The following is an 18,634-nucleotide window of genomic DNA, read 5'->3' on the forward strand; positions in this document are numbered from 1 at the left end:
GAATGTTGACCAGAACTTTGAAGGACCAAAAAGCATATTGGGCATTTGCAAGGACATTGCTAATGTGTTCTTTTAGACCTATGCGGCTAAGTAAATGTAATTAGAAGAAAATAAATAAAGGAATAAATGTCTTGATAAAACAAATATAATTAGTTTTTAATTAAATTTATTCCTGAATTTATTTTTGTATGACTTTTGTTCCTTTATTATTTTCTCTTTTTATTTTTATTCTTTAAAACTTTATTCTTTAATTTATTTGTTTTTATTTATTTATGCATTCATTTATTTTTATATTTATTTATTCCCACATGTATTTATTTCCATATTTAAATATTCCCACGTTTATTTATTTTTATATTTATTCTTACGTTTCTGTCTCATGTATGATAATTATGTGGGCGGGTCCTGTTCACCATTGGTTTATTGTAGATTGAAGCGTGTGGTCGATTACTTTTGACTTGTTTTGATGTGGTGTCAGGTCATAGCCATACCTCGTATAAACTACAGCTGACGCTTTTTGGAGAGATTGTAAAGACTGAACAATATAGTTGAATATAGTTGAAGATAAGAACATCTACGACCCAAAATAGTAATAAAATTATAAGAAATGTTTTTTTTCTTTCAAGGAAACGAATTACCCCTTGGGGAAAGTTTTTTAGGAATTCACTAATAGAGAATATTAATTGGAAAAAAGCATGGCTCTTATCATATACATTTACATAAAATATATCCTACTAACGATATCACATGTACATTTGGTAATAAGGATTTTAATTGTAATTTTTGTAAAAACAATCTTGAGTCAATTGAACACCTTTTCTTTAAATGTCCCCTTATCCAAAAATGTTGGTGTGACCTATCCAAATTGTTTACCACAAAAACTGAATCAGATATTGCCTTAACATTGTGATTATAATATAGAATATATAGGGAATGTTATTATTTTATTGGCAAAACACTTTATTCATAAATTAAAATTTTCATCAACAATACCCACATTTATTCATTTTCTCCATGACTTTAAGTGCCTAATTAGGACACTAAAAACAATAAACAATAATAAAAAAAACTGTTAAATTGTATGACGAACTTTTGATTGTATCATAATTTGTTAATTCATTGCCTCTGTATATTTAATTGATGTACTATTTTGGATAATTGTGCTTTTTTTCATACAATAATAAATTCAGGAATAGATTTAATTAAAAACTAATTATATTTGTTTTATCAAGACATTTATTCCTTTATTTATTTTCTTCTTATTACATTTTTTTATTGATTATTTTTGCAGGTTTGGGCCTCCATAGGTATACTGGGTGGTTGCTAACAGGCTCAAGTCAAAAGGGCCCACTCCCAAATCTCTATACTGTGGCCCATTTTATTGTCTGCCAGGCGGAAGTCTAATCGCCTATAAAAGTAACAGCACACCTGTTATTATCAAGGTGCACAATTGGAGTTTTTAAGTCCATTTAAAAAGTTTAAAACTGTATAGTGACACCTGCCTTAAGCAAGCACCATTAAATATGACTTACACATTTTAAATTGTAGGATGAAAGTCTTCAACTTTTCCTTCTAGACCAGCTGAATAAAACACTTGACAGATGAGTCTTTAATATACATTTTTTTATATACACTCTGTCATGAAGAGTTTTCATTATTTTGTGTAGCTTAAAAATAGCTTTAAACAAATGAAAACAGACATAAACCATTAGGAAGACCAATTTCCTTTACATCAGTGAGGTCAAAGGATTTTAAGGAATACTTCAGGTTCAATACAAGATAAGATCAATCAAATGCTGTTGATTGATCTTTACCACAAAAACTGATTTCAATGCCTCCCTCCTTTTCTTAAAAAAAAAAACAGTGAGGGGTTACAGTGAGGCATGTGCAATGGAAGTGAATGGGGCTAATCCATAAATGTGAAGTACAGCCACAAAATATAAACAATATGCATTTTAACTTGATTTTAGTGTGATATAAAATCGCTTACTAACCTTTTCTGTGTAAAGTTCTATTCAATTTTACAACTTCCTTGCCATGACGACGTAACGCTTTAAACATAAAATGGCTGTTAAAACAATGATTTCATAATTTCACAACTTCACAGCTCAAATAATGTATGCGTTTTAACAGAAGAATTCATGTAATTGTTTTCATTAATTATGCTTTACATTTCTGTCTTTAAACCCTCCAGAAATTGTCCCTACTCACTTCCATTAAGTGCCTCAAATTTTTGCATCTTTTAAAGAAAAGGAGGGAGGAATCAAAATAAATGTTTGTGGTACTCAACATTATGCTGTTGATTGAGCTTAAATTGTATTGAACCCAGAATATTTCTTTAAGAGAAAGTAGAAAGTACAGTGGCAACTCATAACATTTATGTAACAGTTTGATAGCATTTTTTGTTTATCAGGACATCAACCTGCTGCATATTACATAAAATAACAGTGTGAATGCTGGTTGATAGCCTGTCATCTGATTTACAGCTAAACATTTTCATTGAGCAGACTTTTGTCAGGCTATAAAGCAGCAGAAGAGCGGGTTAATTTCCAGACTTCCTTCAATATTATCAGAAATTATGCCTTCTAAGGAAGTAGAAAGACATTTCTGAAAACTTCTCTCTTCGGTTTATAATTGGAAAAATAAATAGATGACAGAAAAATGGGAAAAACCTGCAATACTGTTTAACTCCTTCAAGCCAGGCACATAAGAGTTTAAGAATCCAAATTTGACATTGGTATCAGGAGTGCATGGCACAGCAAAAAAGAAACCACAACCCTTAGATTTGGAGTGTCATTCAATGAAAACATAAGCAACATAAAAGTGAGGAGAGAGATGAAGTAATGAGAGTGATGGCACGTAAATCAAAGAAAGTTAGAAGATTTTGAGCTGAACTGATTCAGCTGGGTTTAAGACTTAAGTTCATCAAGACTCCACTTTGTCTTCCGACTCTGGTATTTTCAAGCAGACGAAATCAAACACCAAACAAATGGATGTTACCTGAACAAGTTATTCACTCCTGGGAAAGTCCAAATCAGCCTATGTATTTAAGTCTCACTTTGATAAGGTTTCACCAAAGTTCAATTTGAATATTCTCTAGCCAGGCTTCATAAATGTTTCTGAATTAGTCAATATCACTGTCCATTTATACTGTATCAGCCGCTTCATTATCAGTTGTAGTGGAACTTGAAGTGGAAGTCTCCGCCCTCAAAGGGGTCGAACCCAAAGGGCCATTCTCTGGCTCCACCCCCTCCTCCACCTTCCTGATTTTCTGGGTCCAAGGGATCCTCACCGGAATCAAACTTTTGACGCATTTCTATGCAGGAAAAAACAAAAAGGATGCATCAAATTAAAATTAAACTCATCATACAATGCAGACACAATATGGAATAACAGTGAATAAAAATACAAGGTTTCTCAATAATAGAATTGTGACATGAATTGCAATTGTATTTTGTTCAGGTTGTTTTTCTGGCACCTAATGGTCTCTTACCTGGATTTGTAAGCACTTCCTTTGCTGAGGCAATATCTATAAATTTTTTCTCTGCCTCTTTCTTTTCTGTCTCAGACTGGAAATTGTCAGGATGCCATTGCTGAGCCAGCTTCCTATATGCTTTTATAATTTCCTGTTTGTTGGCACTCCTGAAGGCAAATTAAAAGATTTATGTAAATAGTAGAGATGGGCATTTCGAGTAATTTTGTGGTTGAGTACTCGACCAGATAAAAAAAAAATAATCAATTCCTTGAAATTTAGAATTTAAGTTCAACCTTGGACCTTTGAAACTGTATGTTTTATTTAAAAATGAACACTATGCATGAACAACATCTAGGATAAAAAAATGACAAACAAAAAAAATACAAATAAATTGCACTCACACATAGAAACATACATTCCAAGTCTTTTAAAGCGATACAGTCAGAGTAAATAATGACAGAATTTTCTTTTTGGGTGCACTATACCTTTAAAAAATGTCATGCATCCACAATGCCATCCAATGCAATGAGTTGTAACAGCAAGATTTAGATGAGAGAAGCCATTTTAATTTTAGCCCACAGAAGGCAAAAATTGCAATATATAAGTACTGTTCTTACTAGTAGAATATTTTATGCTAAACGAGTACTCGATTAATTGTAATTACTCATGCACATCCCTAGTAAAGATGACAAATTGGAATTTCTCCACTCTCCAGAATAGAATTTCAGGTTTAAAAGTAACGTTCATTAGTAATGTTTATAAGTAACAGCAAAAAAGTTTTAAGTACTTTAAGGTGATCATGTCCTTACCTACTTACTCCCAGGATCTTGTAATAGTCCCTCTTTCGAGAGAGCTTGAGGAGCTTCTGTGCCCGATCAAGACCTTCACGAAGCTCCTGGTTCTCCTGATCGAACTCCTGAGCCTCCCTATAGTCCTCCACAGCTTAGAGGATTAGCAGAGAAACATGACATTACATGCAAATTAAATAAAAAAGGTGAAGGACTGAGTGGATCAAACACAGTATGTTAGCTAATACATGTTCTAGTACCTTTCTCGTATTCCTGCATTAGGATGTAGGCCTCCGCTCGGTCCCGGAGGATGTGGATATTCTGAGGTTCTCTCTGGTGAGCTTCTGAACATATGTCTACTGCCTTCTCAGCACTCCTCATCTGGAGGAGTCCCAAGAGAGGGGAGGGCAACAAATGAGAACTCTAGATCAAACTAAATAAAATGGTATTTTCATCTTTGACCTCACATTGGGGTAATTACGTCACATTTATTATTTTTGCAGATTCACTCCCTAAAGTGTTTTCAATAAAGTGCATATATCACAGAATTGGCCATTACTATGACAGGTTGCTGAGAGATTCTAGCATGGTGATCAATTACACAGTTCCAAAATACAAGATTAAGTCATTTTTACCCAACAGAACTATTCAATAGTGTCAATAGAGAACAATCACTGAAAATATTAAATGATTCATTTTAAAAGGTGGAAGGTACTAGTCTATTTGCAACTTCTAATACAATTCCAATAGAAAACTAAGTATCAAATAACTTCAACATAAGTACACTGACATCAAGTAGGTGAAGCTATGCAAATGCATACTTTGACTAAGCAGAAACAGATCCTCTCCTTTGCCTTATTAGCGTAGAACTGAACATTTGGCTCCATTCTCATCACTAACTCATACTTGTCAAAGGCTTCATGATACCTGTAATTCAAGAGCAAAGGTATGAGCAGAAGACAACTTCAATTAGTGTGTCTCTTTTAAAGCCAGAAATTCACAGAAACACTCAAAAAGTCATTATCGTAGCATAAAAATGGAGCCAAATTAGAGACCTCGAAAAAATATGTATGTGTTTGTGTGTGTTTGGTCGATTTGTCTCAGCGACGAGAATCGCCTGCTTGCACGTGAAGGAGCCATCTGAGACATGAAAATGAGCAATCACTGTTCGTTTTGTTGTTACATGCCATCATGAACAGTGTTTAACACGATCTCATTTAAATGGTACGCATATCAAGAGCTGTAACAGACACGCAGGAAATCAAAAAGTTAAAGTCAACAGTTCCCTGTAACGTTTACCTTTCTTGTCTAATGATAAAATGGCCAATTTTCCAATAAAACTAATAGAATATACATTCTGCGAATATGCAGATAGCTTGTTAAAACAGATGTAATTCACAAACCTATATTATATATAAACAAAGTATACACACACACACACACACACTCACTGAGCACTTTAATAGGAACACCTACGTATTCATACGATTATCCAATCATCAAATTGTGTGGCAGTAGTGAAATGCATAAAATCATGCAGATGTGGGTCAGAAGCTTCAGTTAATGTTCACATCAACCATCAGAATGGGGAAATCATCTTGATCTCAGTGATTTAAACTGTGGCATGATTGTTGGTACCAGACGGGCTGGTTTAAGTATTTCTGTAACTGCTGATCTCCTGGGATTTTATCACACAACAGTCTCTAGTGTGTAAAGAGAATGGTGCAAAAAAACAAAAAGCAAGCAGTGACAACAGTTCTGTGGATGCAAACACCTTGTTGGTGAGAAAGGTCAATCGAGAATGGCCAGACTGGTTCAAACTGACATGGGGATGTGGATATGGAAATTGGGTGTGGCAACCATGAAAAGTAATTTGCTAATTATCAATTTGAATAACATGAAGGAAATGGTAGAACAGGCACAGAAGACAGTGAGGCAGTTCACTTGGTTTTGGATCAAAGCCAATAATATTACAAAGTTAGAAAACTAGCAAGATAGTAAAGGTTCAATAGCTTATGACCTGGAGAGCATGCTTTGGATTAACCTGAAAACTAGATTTCATTTTGTGTCTGTAAAATGTGCTGTCTGTTAATGTCCGCTACCCTGTGGCAGTGTGTCCACTGTCTTTGTTCTGGACTAGGGGAGGATAATATTTAGGATTACTATTTACATTTTCCATGGCCAATTTCCATATCCATGGCTCTTTTCAAAAACATTTGACATGCGAGTTTTAAACTGCAAAAACAAGCAAACCTGAAAATGTGTATTTGCTTCTTAAAATTAAAACTTTTGCACTGAAAAGAAAATTGGAAACTTTAAAAAATAAGATTCATTACTGTAAAAGTTGAGATAAAACTTGAGATTTGCATGAAAGAGTATTTACTTTCACTATTTTTTTACTTTTGTCCCTAATTTGGCTCCATAGATACAGTATATGGTCAGAATTTCATCTTGTTTGATGATGATAAACCTAAAAAGCCTGGAATGATAGAAAATATGCCATTAAATGTATAGAATAGTCTCACAATAGCTTAAATTAGAGTCCAGTTCCTAGACTCTGACACCTATATCACACTGATATAAAATTCAGTTCTAGTAGGGGCAGATAAGAGATGTTTCCTGCACCTCTGTTCTGAGATCAGCTCCTCTGCAGCATCCAGCTGCTTGCTCAGCTTCTTGACCTGTTTGTAGTGGGCAAAACACTCCTTATCATCCTGATCCAACTTCAGACACTCACGGACCTGACTGAGGACACCAACAATGTAATTTTTAGCATTTAGAGATTACCATTACAATAGGGCTTTGTTCAGACAGGCAGCAAAAATTATGTTTTTTTTTGGTGTTTCTAAATTAAATTAGTTTAGTAACAGCAAAAATCTAATGTTTACAAAGCCAATCCAAATCTCATCCATTTGTGCTTTAAAAATCTGATTAAAATAAAAAAGAATGGTCAGATCAAATTTCAAGTTGTTTTCAACATTCAACACACATGTAAAATGCGCAATATTATATGGAGCTGTATCTGAATACACTAATATGGGATATTCACTATCTAGCGAATACGGAATGACTGAACGTGTCAGTGGTTTTGGACACAAATAGTACATGAAAGCATAAAATGCTTCTGTAGCCTATGTTGCCTCATGAGTTAAGCACTGTGGTGTGATGTCATAACAGACAGGTGCAGAAGCAATCTTTCCACACTGCTACTCTTAGTTTTTGTATGAAAAAGCCTCTGAACCTTACATCATTACTACAGTAAACAATGTAAAAACGTTGGCCATTGTATTCACTGTCTGAACAAACAGATCAAATTTCATCACTTGCAAAATGGAAATGCACAATGTCAGTTCTAAAGCTTGGATCTGAAAAGTGAACAAAACCTATGATTGAGTGTGTAAGTACGTACTTTAGCGAGTCGTGATGCTCGCCCAAACTGTAATGGAGTTGACCGAGTTTGAGAAAGGCCGGTCGGTTGTCAGCGCGGAGACGTGTTGCCAGAGTCAAGTCCATGATGGCCTTCCGTGGCTCACCGAGCTTGATGTAGCACTCGGCTCTTAGCTCTCGAGACTCTGGGTCCCACGGAGAGAGCTGGGGAATGGAGAGCGGGTGACAACAGAACAAAGTTCAGTGACAACAAAACATTGAATCCAAGTTGTTTTACTTGAACCATAACAAAATATATATATATATTTTTTTTAATTTTACCATTTACTTCCACAATCCAAGTAACAGAGAGTAATAAACAAAAGTAATAAATAGATTATTTCTTACCGGATAGTTTATCCAAAAAAATTTCCAAATCTGGTCAGATTTTCAGTTAATAATGACTCAAAGTTTGGTCTGCCATCATATGGCTTCAGAAGACACACAAGTCATATGGACTACTTTTATGGTGCTTTTTCATTGTCTTTTTTGGACAGTTTAATCATATCCCACTTTTGTTGTATGAACAAGAGCAGTGTGGATGTTAATATTAATGCATATCTCCTTTTGTGTTCAACAGAAGAATAAAAAAAAAATAATATGGGCTTGGAACAATACGAAGGTAAAAACACTGTATTTTTTAATTAAAATGAAAATTTGACATTCAAAAACACCAATAATATATTACTAATACTTTTACATTTCATGGAATTTACACAATACCTTTTGCTGCAATTGCATTTATGATCTCCAGACTAACTCACCACCATGACCTGATCCAGCATCTTGACAGTAGTGACGTAGTCAACATGGTGATGGGCATCATGTGCCTCTCTCTGAAGTAACTCTAGCTCACTGGCCTTGTGGAGCTGATCAAGCGCTTCCTCGTTATCCGGGGAACGCTTCAGCTGAAAGAAATCAAAATACATAAGCGGACAAAACAGGAGGCTATGATGAATAGGAAAAAGAAAGGAAATTTAAATGGAATAGAACAGAACAGAATAGAATAGAATAGATGTGGGTCATGACCAAAGTCCCCTTCAAGGTAAGTCAGTCCACTCGGTGGCCATGTTGGGAATGCTACCTGGCAAGTATTTTTCTATAAATGTAAGCGGCATTAAAAGTACGACTCCTGTCTACTCGAATGAGGAAAGACTGAAAACTCCAGAATGGTTGGTCAAGATTACAATGAAAGAACCTTTATCAAATCAGATGTAAAATCTGACAATGGTCTCATAAATTGTGCTTCTTTAGCTCAGATCATGCAAAGGTTGGTCCAGCTAATGTGCACGTGCGTTCTCGAGTCGACTGACAGCTGATGACTGTATCTAAAAGATAATTGGCTCTTTTACCTGTAAATTGCGCCTTCCTTTTCTACATTTGCCATATTGGTTGTTCAAATTTCTCTCATTCATGATAAGATTCAATATTCTGTTATTGTCAAAGGCTTTTTTTTCAAACCAATCAAATAAAAATGTAGGCAGATGCCAACACATGCAGGTTGCATGACATGACCTCATCTTTGAAAACCATGAACTTCTTTGATCCCTAGTCAACGATAGGAAGGGATTTCCTCCGGAGCCCATACGCTACTGTGGGTGCTGCTGGATTTCGGACTTCGCCCAGAACGCTCTCCCATGCTTTTCGATCCATGGCAATGGCATCACAGAGGGTGGATCGGCAGTTTTTCAGGTCTTTTTCAATTTGTTTTGACCATGTCTTCTTGGGCGCTGCTCTTTGAACTTTCACTCTATTGGACGATTTCACCAGAGAAGCTGGTACGGTGTCCTGGTGATGCTCATTCTGCAGATGTGCCCGAACCATCTTAGTCTTCTTAGTTGGATCTCTTCCTCGCCCGACTGGTGGTCGCATCTTATTCGGATGGTTTCATTTCGGATGCGGTCGCGGAAGGTGATACTAAGGATCTGCCTAAGGCATCGTATTTGGAAGACCTTGAGCTTAATTAGGTCTTGCTTCGGTAGAGTCCATGTTTCTGACCCGTATAGAAAACCATGAACAAAACTACACAATGTGAAAGTAAATACGACCCCAACCCAAACTAACTGTATTTTTTGTTGTAAAATGTACATCTGTAATGGAATTGTAAGGGAACTGTATAACTCACCACTGCTTGGAAGTCTTCTGTGGCCTCTTGTGTACTTCCTTGTTTCAGCAGAATATTACCCCTCTGCAATCTGGCCTGAAAACACGAACACAATATAAATATGTACCAATACTATGGTAATCTGTAACCTAGTTTTAGATCACAACAACAAAATTTGAAACTTACAGCTAGGAAGTCTGGCTTGAGCTGTATTGCCTGGGTCAGGTCTGGCAGCGCTGATTTGGACTTGCCCATGGCCAGAAAAACGGCAGCTCGTTTGTAGTATGTCAGGTAATTCTTAGAATCGCCCTCTATTTAAGAATTGTGCATTTGTGAATTAAGAGTATCTTTCTATATTTTGAATTATTCCAATAACTGAACATATATGTATTTTGGTATTGATGAGCATGTTCGGCTGTGTTTGTAATGGATTACTAGCGTACTGCTTACTGAATACTACTCACACTGTATGCTGCCTACTATGATAAACATTGCAAACAATAATATCCTAAACTGTCTCAATGTCATTATGTTGCATTTTTAATTTAGTGTGTGTTGTACAGATATCATCTTGGAAATAAAAATAGTGTCTTACCAACAGCTGAGTGATAGTGGGAAAGGGCTTCGGCTAGCTGTCCAGCCGCAAGCAGTTTACGGCCCATTTCCAAATGATGTTCAATCTCAACAGGTGTGGCTCCTCCTAACACACCTGAAATGGATGCACGGGTCACTTACACATGATACCTGGACAACAGACTCAGAAATTACTGGATTAATAGACTCCCTCTTAACATCTGATTTATTTTCTAACATTTGTTTTAAGCCTTCTACATATTATAAAAAAATGTGATGCTGATTAAAATTTCAAGGTAACAGCCTTATGACATTAATTTGGAATTGATAATCATTATAGAAACTGATTAAATTATTTTACATAAAAGAATGATACACTTTGTTTTTTAAATGCCCTTATAAGGATAAAAAAAATATGTTTAATTTCTATATAAATATCTGTTTTACAATTCTGTATTTTATTTTATATATATATATATATAGTGAGGAAAATAAGTATTTGAACACCCTGCTATTTTGCAAGTTCTCCCACTTAGAAATCATGGAGGGGTCTGAAATTGTCATCGTAGGTGCATGTCCACTGTGAGAGACATAATCTAAAAAAAAAAATCCAGAAATCACAATGTATGATTTTTTAACTATTTATTTGTATGATACAGCTGCAAATAAGTATTTGAACACCTGACAAAATCAATGTTAATATTTGGTACAGTAGCCTTTGTTTGCAATTACAGAGGTCAAACGTTTCCTGTAGTTTTTCACCAGGTTTGCACACACTGCAGGAGGGATTTTGGCCCACTCCTCCACACAGATCTTCTCTAGATCAGTCAGGTTTCTGGGCTGTCGCTGAGAAACACGGAGTTTGAGCTCCCTCCAAAGATTCTCTATTGGGTTTAGGTCTGGAGACTGGCTAGGCCACGCCAGAACCATGATTTGCTTCTTACAGAGCCACTCCTTGGTTATCCTGGCTGTGTGCTTCGGGTCATTGTCATGTTGGAAGACCCAGCCTCGACCCATCTTCAATGCTCTAACTGAGGGAAGGAGGTTGTTCCCCAAATTCTCGCAATACATGGCCCCGGTCATCCTCTCCTTAATACAGTGCAGTAAGCCCTATCCCATGTGCAGAAAAACACCCCCAAAGCATGATGATACCACCTCCCATGCTTCACAGTAGGGATGGTGTTCTTGGGATGGTCCTCATCATTCTTCTTCCTCCAAACACGGTTAGTGGAATTATGACCAAAATGTTCTAATTTGGTCTCATCTGACCACATGACTTTCTCCCATGACTCCTCTGGATCATCCAAATGGTCATTGGCAAACTTAAGACGGGCCTTGACATGTGCTGGTTTAAGCAGGGGTACCTTCCGTGCCATGCATGATTTCAAACCATGACGTCTTAGTGTATTACCAACATTAACCTTGGAAACGGTGGTCCCAGCTCTTTTCAGGTCATTGACCAGCTCCTCCCGTGTAGTTCTGGGCTGATTTCTCACCTTTCTTAGGATCATTGAGACCCCACGAGGTGAGATCTTGCATGGAGCCCCAGTCCGAGGGAGATTGACAGTCATGTTTAGCTTCTTCCATTTTCTAATGATTGCTCCAACAGTGGACCTTTTTTCACCAAGCTGATTGGCAATTTCCCCGTAGCCCTTTCCAGCCTTGTGGAGGTGTACAATTTTGTCTCTAGTGTCTTTGGACAGCTCTATGGTTTTGGCCATGTTAGTAGTTGGATTCTTACTGATTGTATGGGGTGGACAGGTGTCTTTATGCAGCTAACGACCTCAAACAGGTGCATATAATTTAGGATAATAAATGGAGTGGAGGTGGACATTTTAAAGGCAGACTAACAGGTCTTTGAGGGTCAGAATTCTAGCTGATAGACAGGTGTTCAAATACTTATTTGCAGCTGTATCATACAAATAAATAGTTAAAAAATCATACATTGTGATTTCTGGATTTTTTTTTTAGATTATGTCTCTCACAGTGGACATGCACCTACGATGACAATTTCAGACCCCTCCATGATTTCCAAGTGGGAGAACTTGCAAAATAGCAGGGTGTTCAAATACTTATTTTCCTCACTAATATATATATATATATATATATAATACAATACATGCTAATATTAAATTAAAATACTTTAAAATAAACAATACAATTTATATAATTTTATATTTATAAAAAACATGTATATTATAATTTTAAGTTTTGTTTCCTTGTGGGGCAGAACGCTATTTGCAAGGTTTCGCTTTTGTATAATGCACCACTGCACTAAATGATCACCACATTCACCTACACTGATGTTAACATGGTACTAAAAAGTGTTTACCATGGTACACATGGTAAATGTAATGTCTAACACACGGAACAACCAGGACACTTTTTGTTATTTTCAGATTGCCACACACTTTAAGAGGAAACGTGATACTTTACACTGGAATTCTCGGACTGGCTTGAAAATAAACTCGGTCAGATGTGTGAAAGAAGAGTCAGATCTCACCGTCAAACTGAAGATCCAGGACCACACAGAGCAGAGACAGGGAGGACAGGACACTGCTCAAACCTCTCCGCCGTCCCGACTTCATATTGACATAAATCACACCCCAAATGAACAGCCGTTTGTTATCCCACCTTGACAGACAATGCGTAACAAAACAAAAAGCGTATTTACACTCAGCTCATCATGACAGCTGCATTTCAGACATACTTGGCAACAGCTTGGCAAGATGTTACAGTAGTCCGGATTAAAAATACGTCCGAGTGTGATGAAGGAATGCGATACTTTGGTTCCGCGTGTCTGTCAAAAATCAAGCGTCCCTCAACTGCTGTGCAAAAAGTGCATTATTATTTAGATTTTAGCCGCTTGTGACAGTGACTGTGCACAAGAGCTGTCAGTACTTCAAAAATCTCCTTGAACCTCTTGGCTGTACAATTTAAATCGCCCTACATTTCAGCGCGGTAACTGACTGCTGCTCATATCCGTGTTTGCCGATGCGACAAACGTGGTCCCGACCCATTGGACGAATTATTTTAGCACACTGGACGGACATACCCACGTCCTTTAATAGACTGGTATCGCACTTCAAAATTGATACATCACCACCCTAGATAAATAGCCTATCCTTGCCCATAATGTCGTGTAATCAGGTTGATTCACTAATGGAAGCGATCAAACATTCATAATAGAATAGAATAGAACAGAATAGAATAGAACATAACATTACAAAACAAACCGTGTTAATCATGGATTCCTTTAAAACAGCAAAGCTGGTAATGTTGTTAGGGTAATATAGGGTCTTAATAATGTGTAAAGGCTTTCGGAAGTTCACTGCAAATTATATATATACTGTATGTATATATATATATATATATATACACACACACACACACACACACACACACACACATATATATATACAGGGTTGGGAGTAACGAAATATATTTTAGGGGATTACATATTTAAAATCTAGAATACAGTTACATTCAAGAAGTATTTTGATTACTGAAGAGATTAATTTGCATTTTATTGCCATTTGTTTCATTTAATAATTAGTCATTTCAGATGAAAAACATTTATACTAATAAATTATGCAATCCAAAGTGCATTTGAACAGCGGTGAAACAATTTCTAATGATGTGTTACATTCATACGCTCGTAGACAGAGAAGTAAGTTTGAAGTAAGTTTGGAGCAGAAGAAATAGAAATTAACCTTGTGCAAATTGTCAACTTAAGCTTAAATGCTATTTCTAGCCATTTTACATGCACATGTTACCATGCACGATCAATTGTTTTATCAAGAAAATTCATGTTGGATCATAATTTCTTTTCTTTTTTTTTGTAAGACCTTTGATATTAGGGCAATAATCAAATGAGATTTTACAGCGTGTATTCTGTAATCTGTAGTGGAATCACTGATCTATATATAGATCAGTGAGTGGAATACATTTCAAAAGTAACCCTATATATATATATATACTGTAAATATATTTTGTTTATGACAGTGGTGGCTACCAAGATACCACTATTTTAGCTGTGTGGCAACAGTAATGTAGTAATTATGATATTTTGCTAGAAACCATGGTTGTCATGTCAAGCAGAATAGAATAGAATACAACATGTTATTTATGGTTTCCTTAAAAACACCATAGCTACTACTGTTGATATTACTTAGGGTAATATAGGGTCTTCTTAAAACAGTGTAAAGGCTTTCAGCTTTTTTTTTTAATATATATATTTTTTTATTTATGTTTATGACAGCTGTTGCTGTAAAGCAACAATAACAGTATATCTAAGATATTTTATCAAAAACAATGGTTACCATGGTAATTTGTGTTAGGGAAATAGAATAGAATAGATCAAACAATACCCCCCCCCCCAAAACATTTGCATTTTCAATGTAATGCTTGTTTAATATTTGTATAAAACACATTATATAAAACATAATCATTTGCACAAATAAATGGACACAAGATAATGAACACATTGGGAGTTGATCAATCTTGATTCATGTAACTGCAAAAAAAAGAATTGTATCTTTTTCCGAACAATTACTTCAATACAAAATCAAATATATCAAAACCCTTCTTAAATCTGAACAAATACACAAGTAATTTCAGTGTGTGATTTCTGTACAGGGATTTAACAACTTTGATTCTAGTGTGTATAATGTCCTCTGAGACGTGTTTACACTGCAAAACTGACATGGTAACATATGACATGTTCAATGACTTATTCGGACCACAAAACTGCCTGTGTGTCTAGTATAAATATTTACATAATTACACAGAAATATATAGTAGAAAAAACTATCAACAGTCAACTGTTTTCATGTTTTATAGACATGAAATCGACCCAAACTGCTTCCTTCAGACATAGGCATTTTTACCATAAGTGCTCTGGGCACTCTGGGCATCTCTCTTGGATGCGGACACTGAGTAGACTGTTCCCCGTGTGGGCTGGTAGGGGTAACCACTACAAGAACAGGAGATGAGAATGAGACAGTAAGAATTTGTTTAATGTGTCTTTAGGTGAGAGGAGAGAAAGAGAGGCAGATCAAGAAACTCACATCTTCTCTTTTGTGCCAAATTTGCAGGAAAACATGAGGCAAGCTCCACCACAGATTGCAAGAGTTCCGGAGGCCCAGCCAATGTATAAACCCTCTCCAATCTCATATCTACAGCACATTACAAAAATAAAACAGACACAACATATTCAAGTCAGTTCAGTATAATTTGTACAGATTTCACACTGTATGAAAAATGCTCTCAACACAATCAGGACACAGCACTAAAAAGGTTGAGCGTTAAAGAAGACAGCAGGGGGCAGCATACAAATACATTGTACTTACTTTTGGCCAGGATAGAGTGGATTGAAGAATTCCTGCGTGATGTTAAATGCGTACCATGACACTGATACCATTGTACACAAACCTTTAGATGAGAATAACAAAAGAGATATTTAGATAATAAGAATTTTTGTAAGTCTGAAAACATGCATTATACCAAAACTCAATTCCAGTCATCTGTAATAATTTTAATCAGTAATGAACTCTACCTTGCAGAAGGAAAAATGCTCCTCCAGTACCAGCTATTCTGCCTTTCAGCACGTAGTTCTCTCCTCCAGCTTTCGAACACTGCATGCCGATGAGTGTGGCCACTAAACCAAATGTCCCAAACACTATTGAGGCTATCATAAGAGCTCGAGATGCTTGGATATAGCCTGAAAGAATACAAAAGCTCAAAATTATTATCAATTGGTGAAAAACGTATTAACTTGTTAATAGACTTGCTGACACTTAGGGGTGGGCGATATCTCGATATTTAAAATATATCGAGATATTTTTTAAACACGATATGAATTTTGACATATCGTATATATCGATATATTGTTTATATTCAATTCTGATTTCGCCACTTTGCTCGCTTGCTTTCTCTGTGCTGTGCTCGCTCCCGCCTCCGCTCGCCCCCGCCTCCTTGCTTTTGCTCCCCCTCCCTTCGCGTGTTGTCTCATTCAACATGGCGTCGCCCGCAACCAGCCCGGAGGCAGAACTCGTCTAAAAAAAAGGACAACTGGCTCCATTATATGGAGATACTTCAGTTTTAAGGCGTCGGATGAACAGCAGACAGATGTCTACTGCCGTGAATGCCGAAAGTTGGTGCCAACCAAAGCTTATAGCAAACTTGTTTTTTGGCTATTTGTTGATGGCTACAACAGAGTTAATGCAAAGATGAGCTTGAGTTGTTTTATTTTTGAATGAAAAGGCAATATGTATTATTTGTTTTAATTTACAGTTAAATTATTATTATTTATGTAATCAGGGATATTTTTTTCCTTAAATGTCGCAGAAGCACTTTGTTCTTATATATGCACTGCCTACCTTGAGTTGAGTTGTTTCATTTTTGAATGAAAAGGCTATATGTATTTCTTCCTTTATTTTACAGTTAAATAATAAGAAGCACTTTGTTCTTACGTGAACTGCCTACCTCTTTGCACTTTAATAAAAAGGACTGTGGTATTTGGCATATTTGTTTTTGCAGTAATTTTTTTGGGGGGGGGGGTATTTTTCCTGTAAAGATATCGAGCTATATATATATCGTATATCGAGATATATAGCAAAATATATCGAGATATATTTTTTGCTCCATATCGCCCAGCCCTACTGACACTGTTATTTAGTGTGTGTGCGCAGATTTATTCAGTTTAGGCATCTATCTATCTGTCTGTCTGTGTCTGTCTGTCTGTCTGTCTGTCTGTCTAGCTAGCTGTCTGTCTGTCTGTCTGCCTTCCTTCCTGTCTGCCTGCCAATCTGTCTGTCTGCCTAGCTAGCTAGCTGTCGGTTTGTCCGTCCATCCCTCCTATCTATCTATCTATCTATCTATCTATCTATCTATCTATCTATCTATCTATCTATCTGTCTGTCTGTCTGTCTGTCTGTCTGTCTATCTATCTATCTAAGCTATCTATCTATCTGTCTGTCTGTCTGTCTGTATGAGAGAAAGAAAGAAAGAAAGAAAGATCAATTTCTTAATTCTACGTAACTTCATACTGAATGCTAACAGACACAATTGGCTAACGTTCTCCCAAAGTTCTCTCAATGATCTTTCAAAGTTTCTATTGTTGACAAACGTTCTGAAAACATTATTCATATTTAGTTAGTGGGACGTTTTAAACGTTACTACATTGTAAAAAAAAAAAACAACTACATTTACACAATTTTCAAACGTTTCCAGAATGTTCCTATAACCATGAAAAATATTTCTTAAAACATGTACAAAATTAGACGTTTTGAACGTCCCCAGGACTTTCAAATAATGTTTTCATAACCTAATGGAGACATTAGAAAAACAGTTTTGAAATAAAATTGTTAGCTGCTACCTACACTTACAAACATTAGCTAAACATGTAACCATAGTGTCAAAATACTATAATAACTGTTGCTACTTCAAACAGCATTCCGAATCTTTCTGTCATTTTATGTAGGCCTAATTTGTGACTATTGCCAAGTTTGTAACACATTTATTTGATGATTTAATGATTATTGTATTTTTTATTTTTTTTTTAAGATAACTTTTGGTGTCTATGTTTAAACTTGCTAATCGGTTGTATTTCCTACCAGATAGTGCGAGCAGAGATGGAAATTCGCGGCAGTTGTGCACTCCCGTCGAGTCAGTTGCGCAAGACATCCACAGATTCTCATAAAGAGTTGAGGTGGTGATCACAGTCCCATCTAAACTGGAGACTCTCCAGTAACGGTTAGGAATTGCGACTCCAACCATTACCCAACTCACAAAGCCAAGACACAAAGCGACCACTTCAAGAATCGGATCCATTGTTGCTTTATATTAGGCTCCAAAATCCTGCAAGATTAATCTTTTTCCTTTTTTTTTTTTTTTATTCCTTTGCGTTATAATTGGTTTCAAGATGCAGTAACTTTTTGAAATATTAATCAAATATTTCATCCAGTGCACAGGATTTTATTGTCTGTTTCTAATAATCATTCATTATTTGGCTAGCTTAAATTACATCCGTGTGACATAGCAAGATCTGGTGTTTAAATTGAAAAGTGAGTCATTTATAGGCTCTGGTTGCCCTCCCCTCTAGTGTGCACTATGTCTCGCCTTTGCGTTTTACATGCCGAAACTGAACATGTGGTTATCACCAAAGTCCAATGGTCGTTTCGTGACCTTCACAGCCAGTATCCGTTATATTATGTATGAGGAGTTCAAACGTGTCTGTTTTCACATTTCCGTTTACTTCTTATAAAG

The 18,634-nt window shown here is 36.2% G+C and overlaps 2 protein-coding genes across 2 annotated transcripts; both read right to left on the reverse strand.

Annotated features, from left to right (window-relative positions):
• Positions 1 to 1,609: 1,609 nt before the first annotated feature.
• Positions 1,610 to 13,345, reverse strand: LOC127653020 (dnaJ homolog subfamily C member 3-like). The gene is made up of 12 exons (XM_052139504.1): positions 12,870 to 13,345; positions 10,389 to 10,502; positions 9,980 to 10,104; positions 9,815 to 9,889; positions 8,454 to 8,597; positions 7,673 to 7,854; positions 6,889 to 7,008; positions 5,085 to 5,190; positions 4,524 to 4,644; positions 4,285 to 4,417; positions 3,494 to 3,642; positions 1,610 to 3,316 (listed from the first exon to the last, which is right to left on the reverse strand). Exons 1-12 carry the CDS (start codon positions 12,952 to 12,954, stop codon positions 3,171 to 3,173), a joined length of 1,500 nt encoding a protein of 499 aa, XP_051995464.1. The 5' UTR covers positions 12,955 to 13,345; the 3' UTR covers positions 1,610 to 3,170.
• Positions 13,346 to 13,833: 488 nt separating this feature from the next.
• LOC127653039 (claudin-15-like) lies at positions 13,834 to 18,416 on the reverse strand. Its single transcript, XM_052139533.1, has 5 exons — positions 17,983 to 18,416; positions 15,924 to 16,088; positions 15,718 to 15,799; positions 15,436 to 15,543; positions 13,834 to 15,341 (listed from the first exon to the last, which is right to left on the reverse strand). Exons 1-5 carry the CDS (start codon positions 18,197 to 18,199, stop codon positions 15,236 to 15,238), a joined length of 678 nt encoding a protein of 225 aa, XP_051995493.1. The 5' UTR covers positions 18,200 to 18,416; the 3' UTR covers positions 13,834 to 15,235.
• Between the last annotated feature and the right edge of the window lie 218 nt (positions 18,417 to 18,634).

Source organism: Xyrauchen texanus, chromosome 2 (genome assembly GCF_025860055.1).
Source record: "Xyrauchen texanus isolate HMW12.3.18 chromosome 2, RBS_HiC_50CHRs, whole genome shotgun sequence".
In the NCBI taxonomy this organism is placed as follows: domain Eukaryota; kingdom Metazoa; phylum Chordata; class Actinopteri; order Cypriniformes; family Catostomidae; genus Xyrauchen; species Xyrauchen texanus.

Excerpts from the sequence above, each read along its gene's own strand:
- LOC127653020 (XM_052139504.1), bottom strand. The coding sequence starts at position 12,954 with ATGAAGTCGGGACGGCGGAGAGGTTTGAGCAGTGTCCTGTCCTCCCTG. Across the intron at positions 8,598-9,814 it reads CAGAAGACTTCCAAGCAGTG|CTGAAGCGTTCCCCGGATAA; the intron begins GTGAGTTATACA and ends GATTTCTTTCAG. Across the intron at positions 7,855-8,453 it reads TGCTGGATCAGGTCATGGTG|CTCTCTCCGTGGGACCCAGA; the intron begins GTGAGTTAGTCT and ends TCCATTCCCCAG.
- LOC127653039 (XM_052139533.1), bottom strand. The coding sequence starts at position 18,199 with ATGGATCCGATTCTTGAAGTGGTCGCTTTGTGTCTTGGCTTTGTGAGT. Across the intron at positions 15,544-15,717 it reads CCACTCTATCCTGGCCAAAA|ATATGAGATTGGAGAGGGTT; the intron begins GTAAGTACAATG and ends AATGTGCTGTAG. Across the intron at positions 15,342-15,435 it reads TTTGGCACAAAAGAGAAGAT|TGGTTACCCCTACCAGCCCA; the intron begins GTGAGTTTCTTG and ends CTGTTCTTGTAG.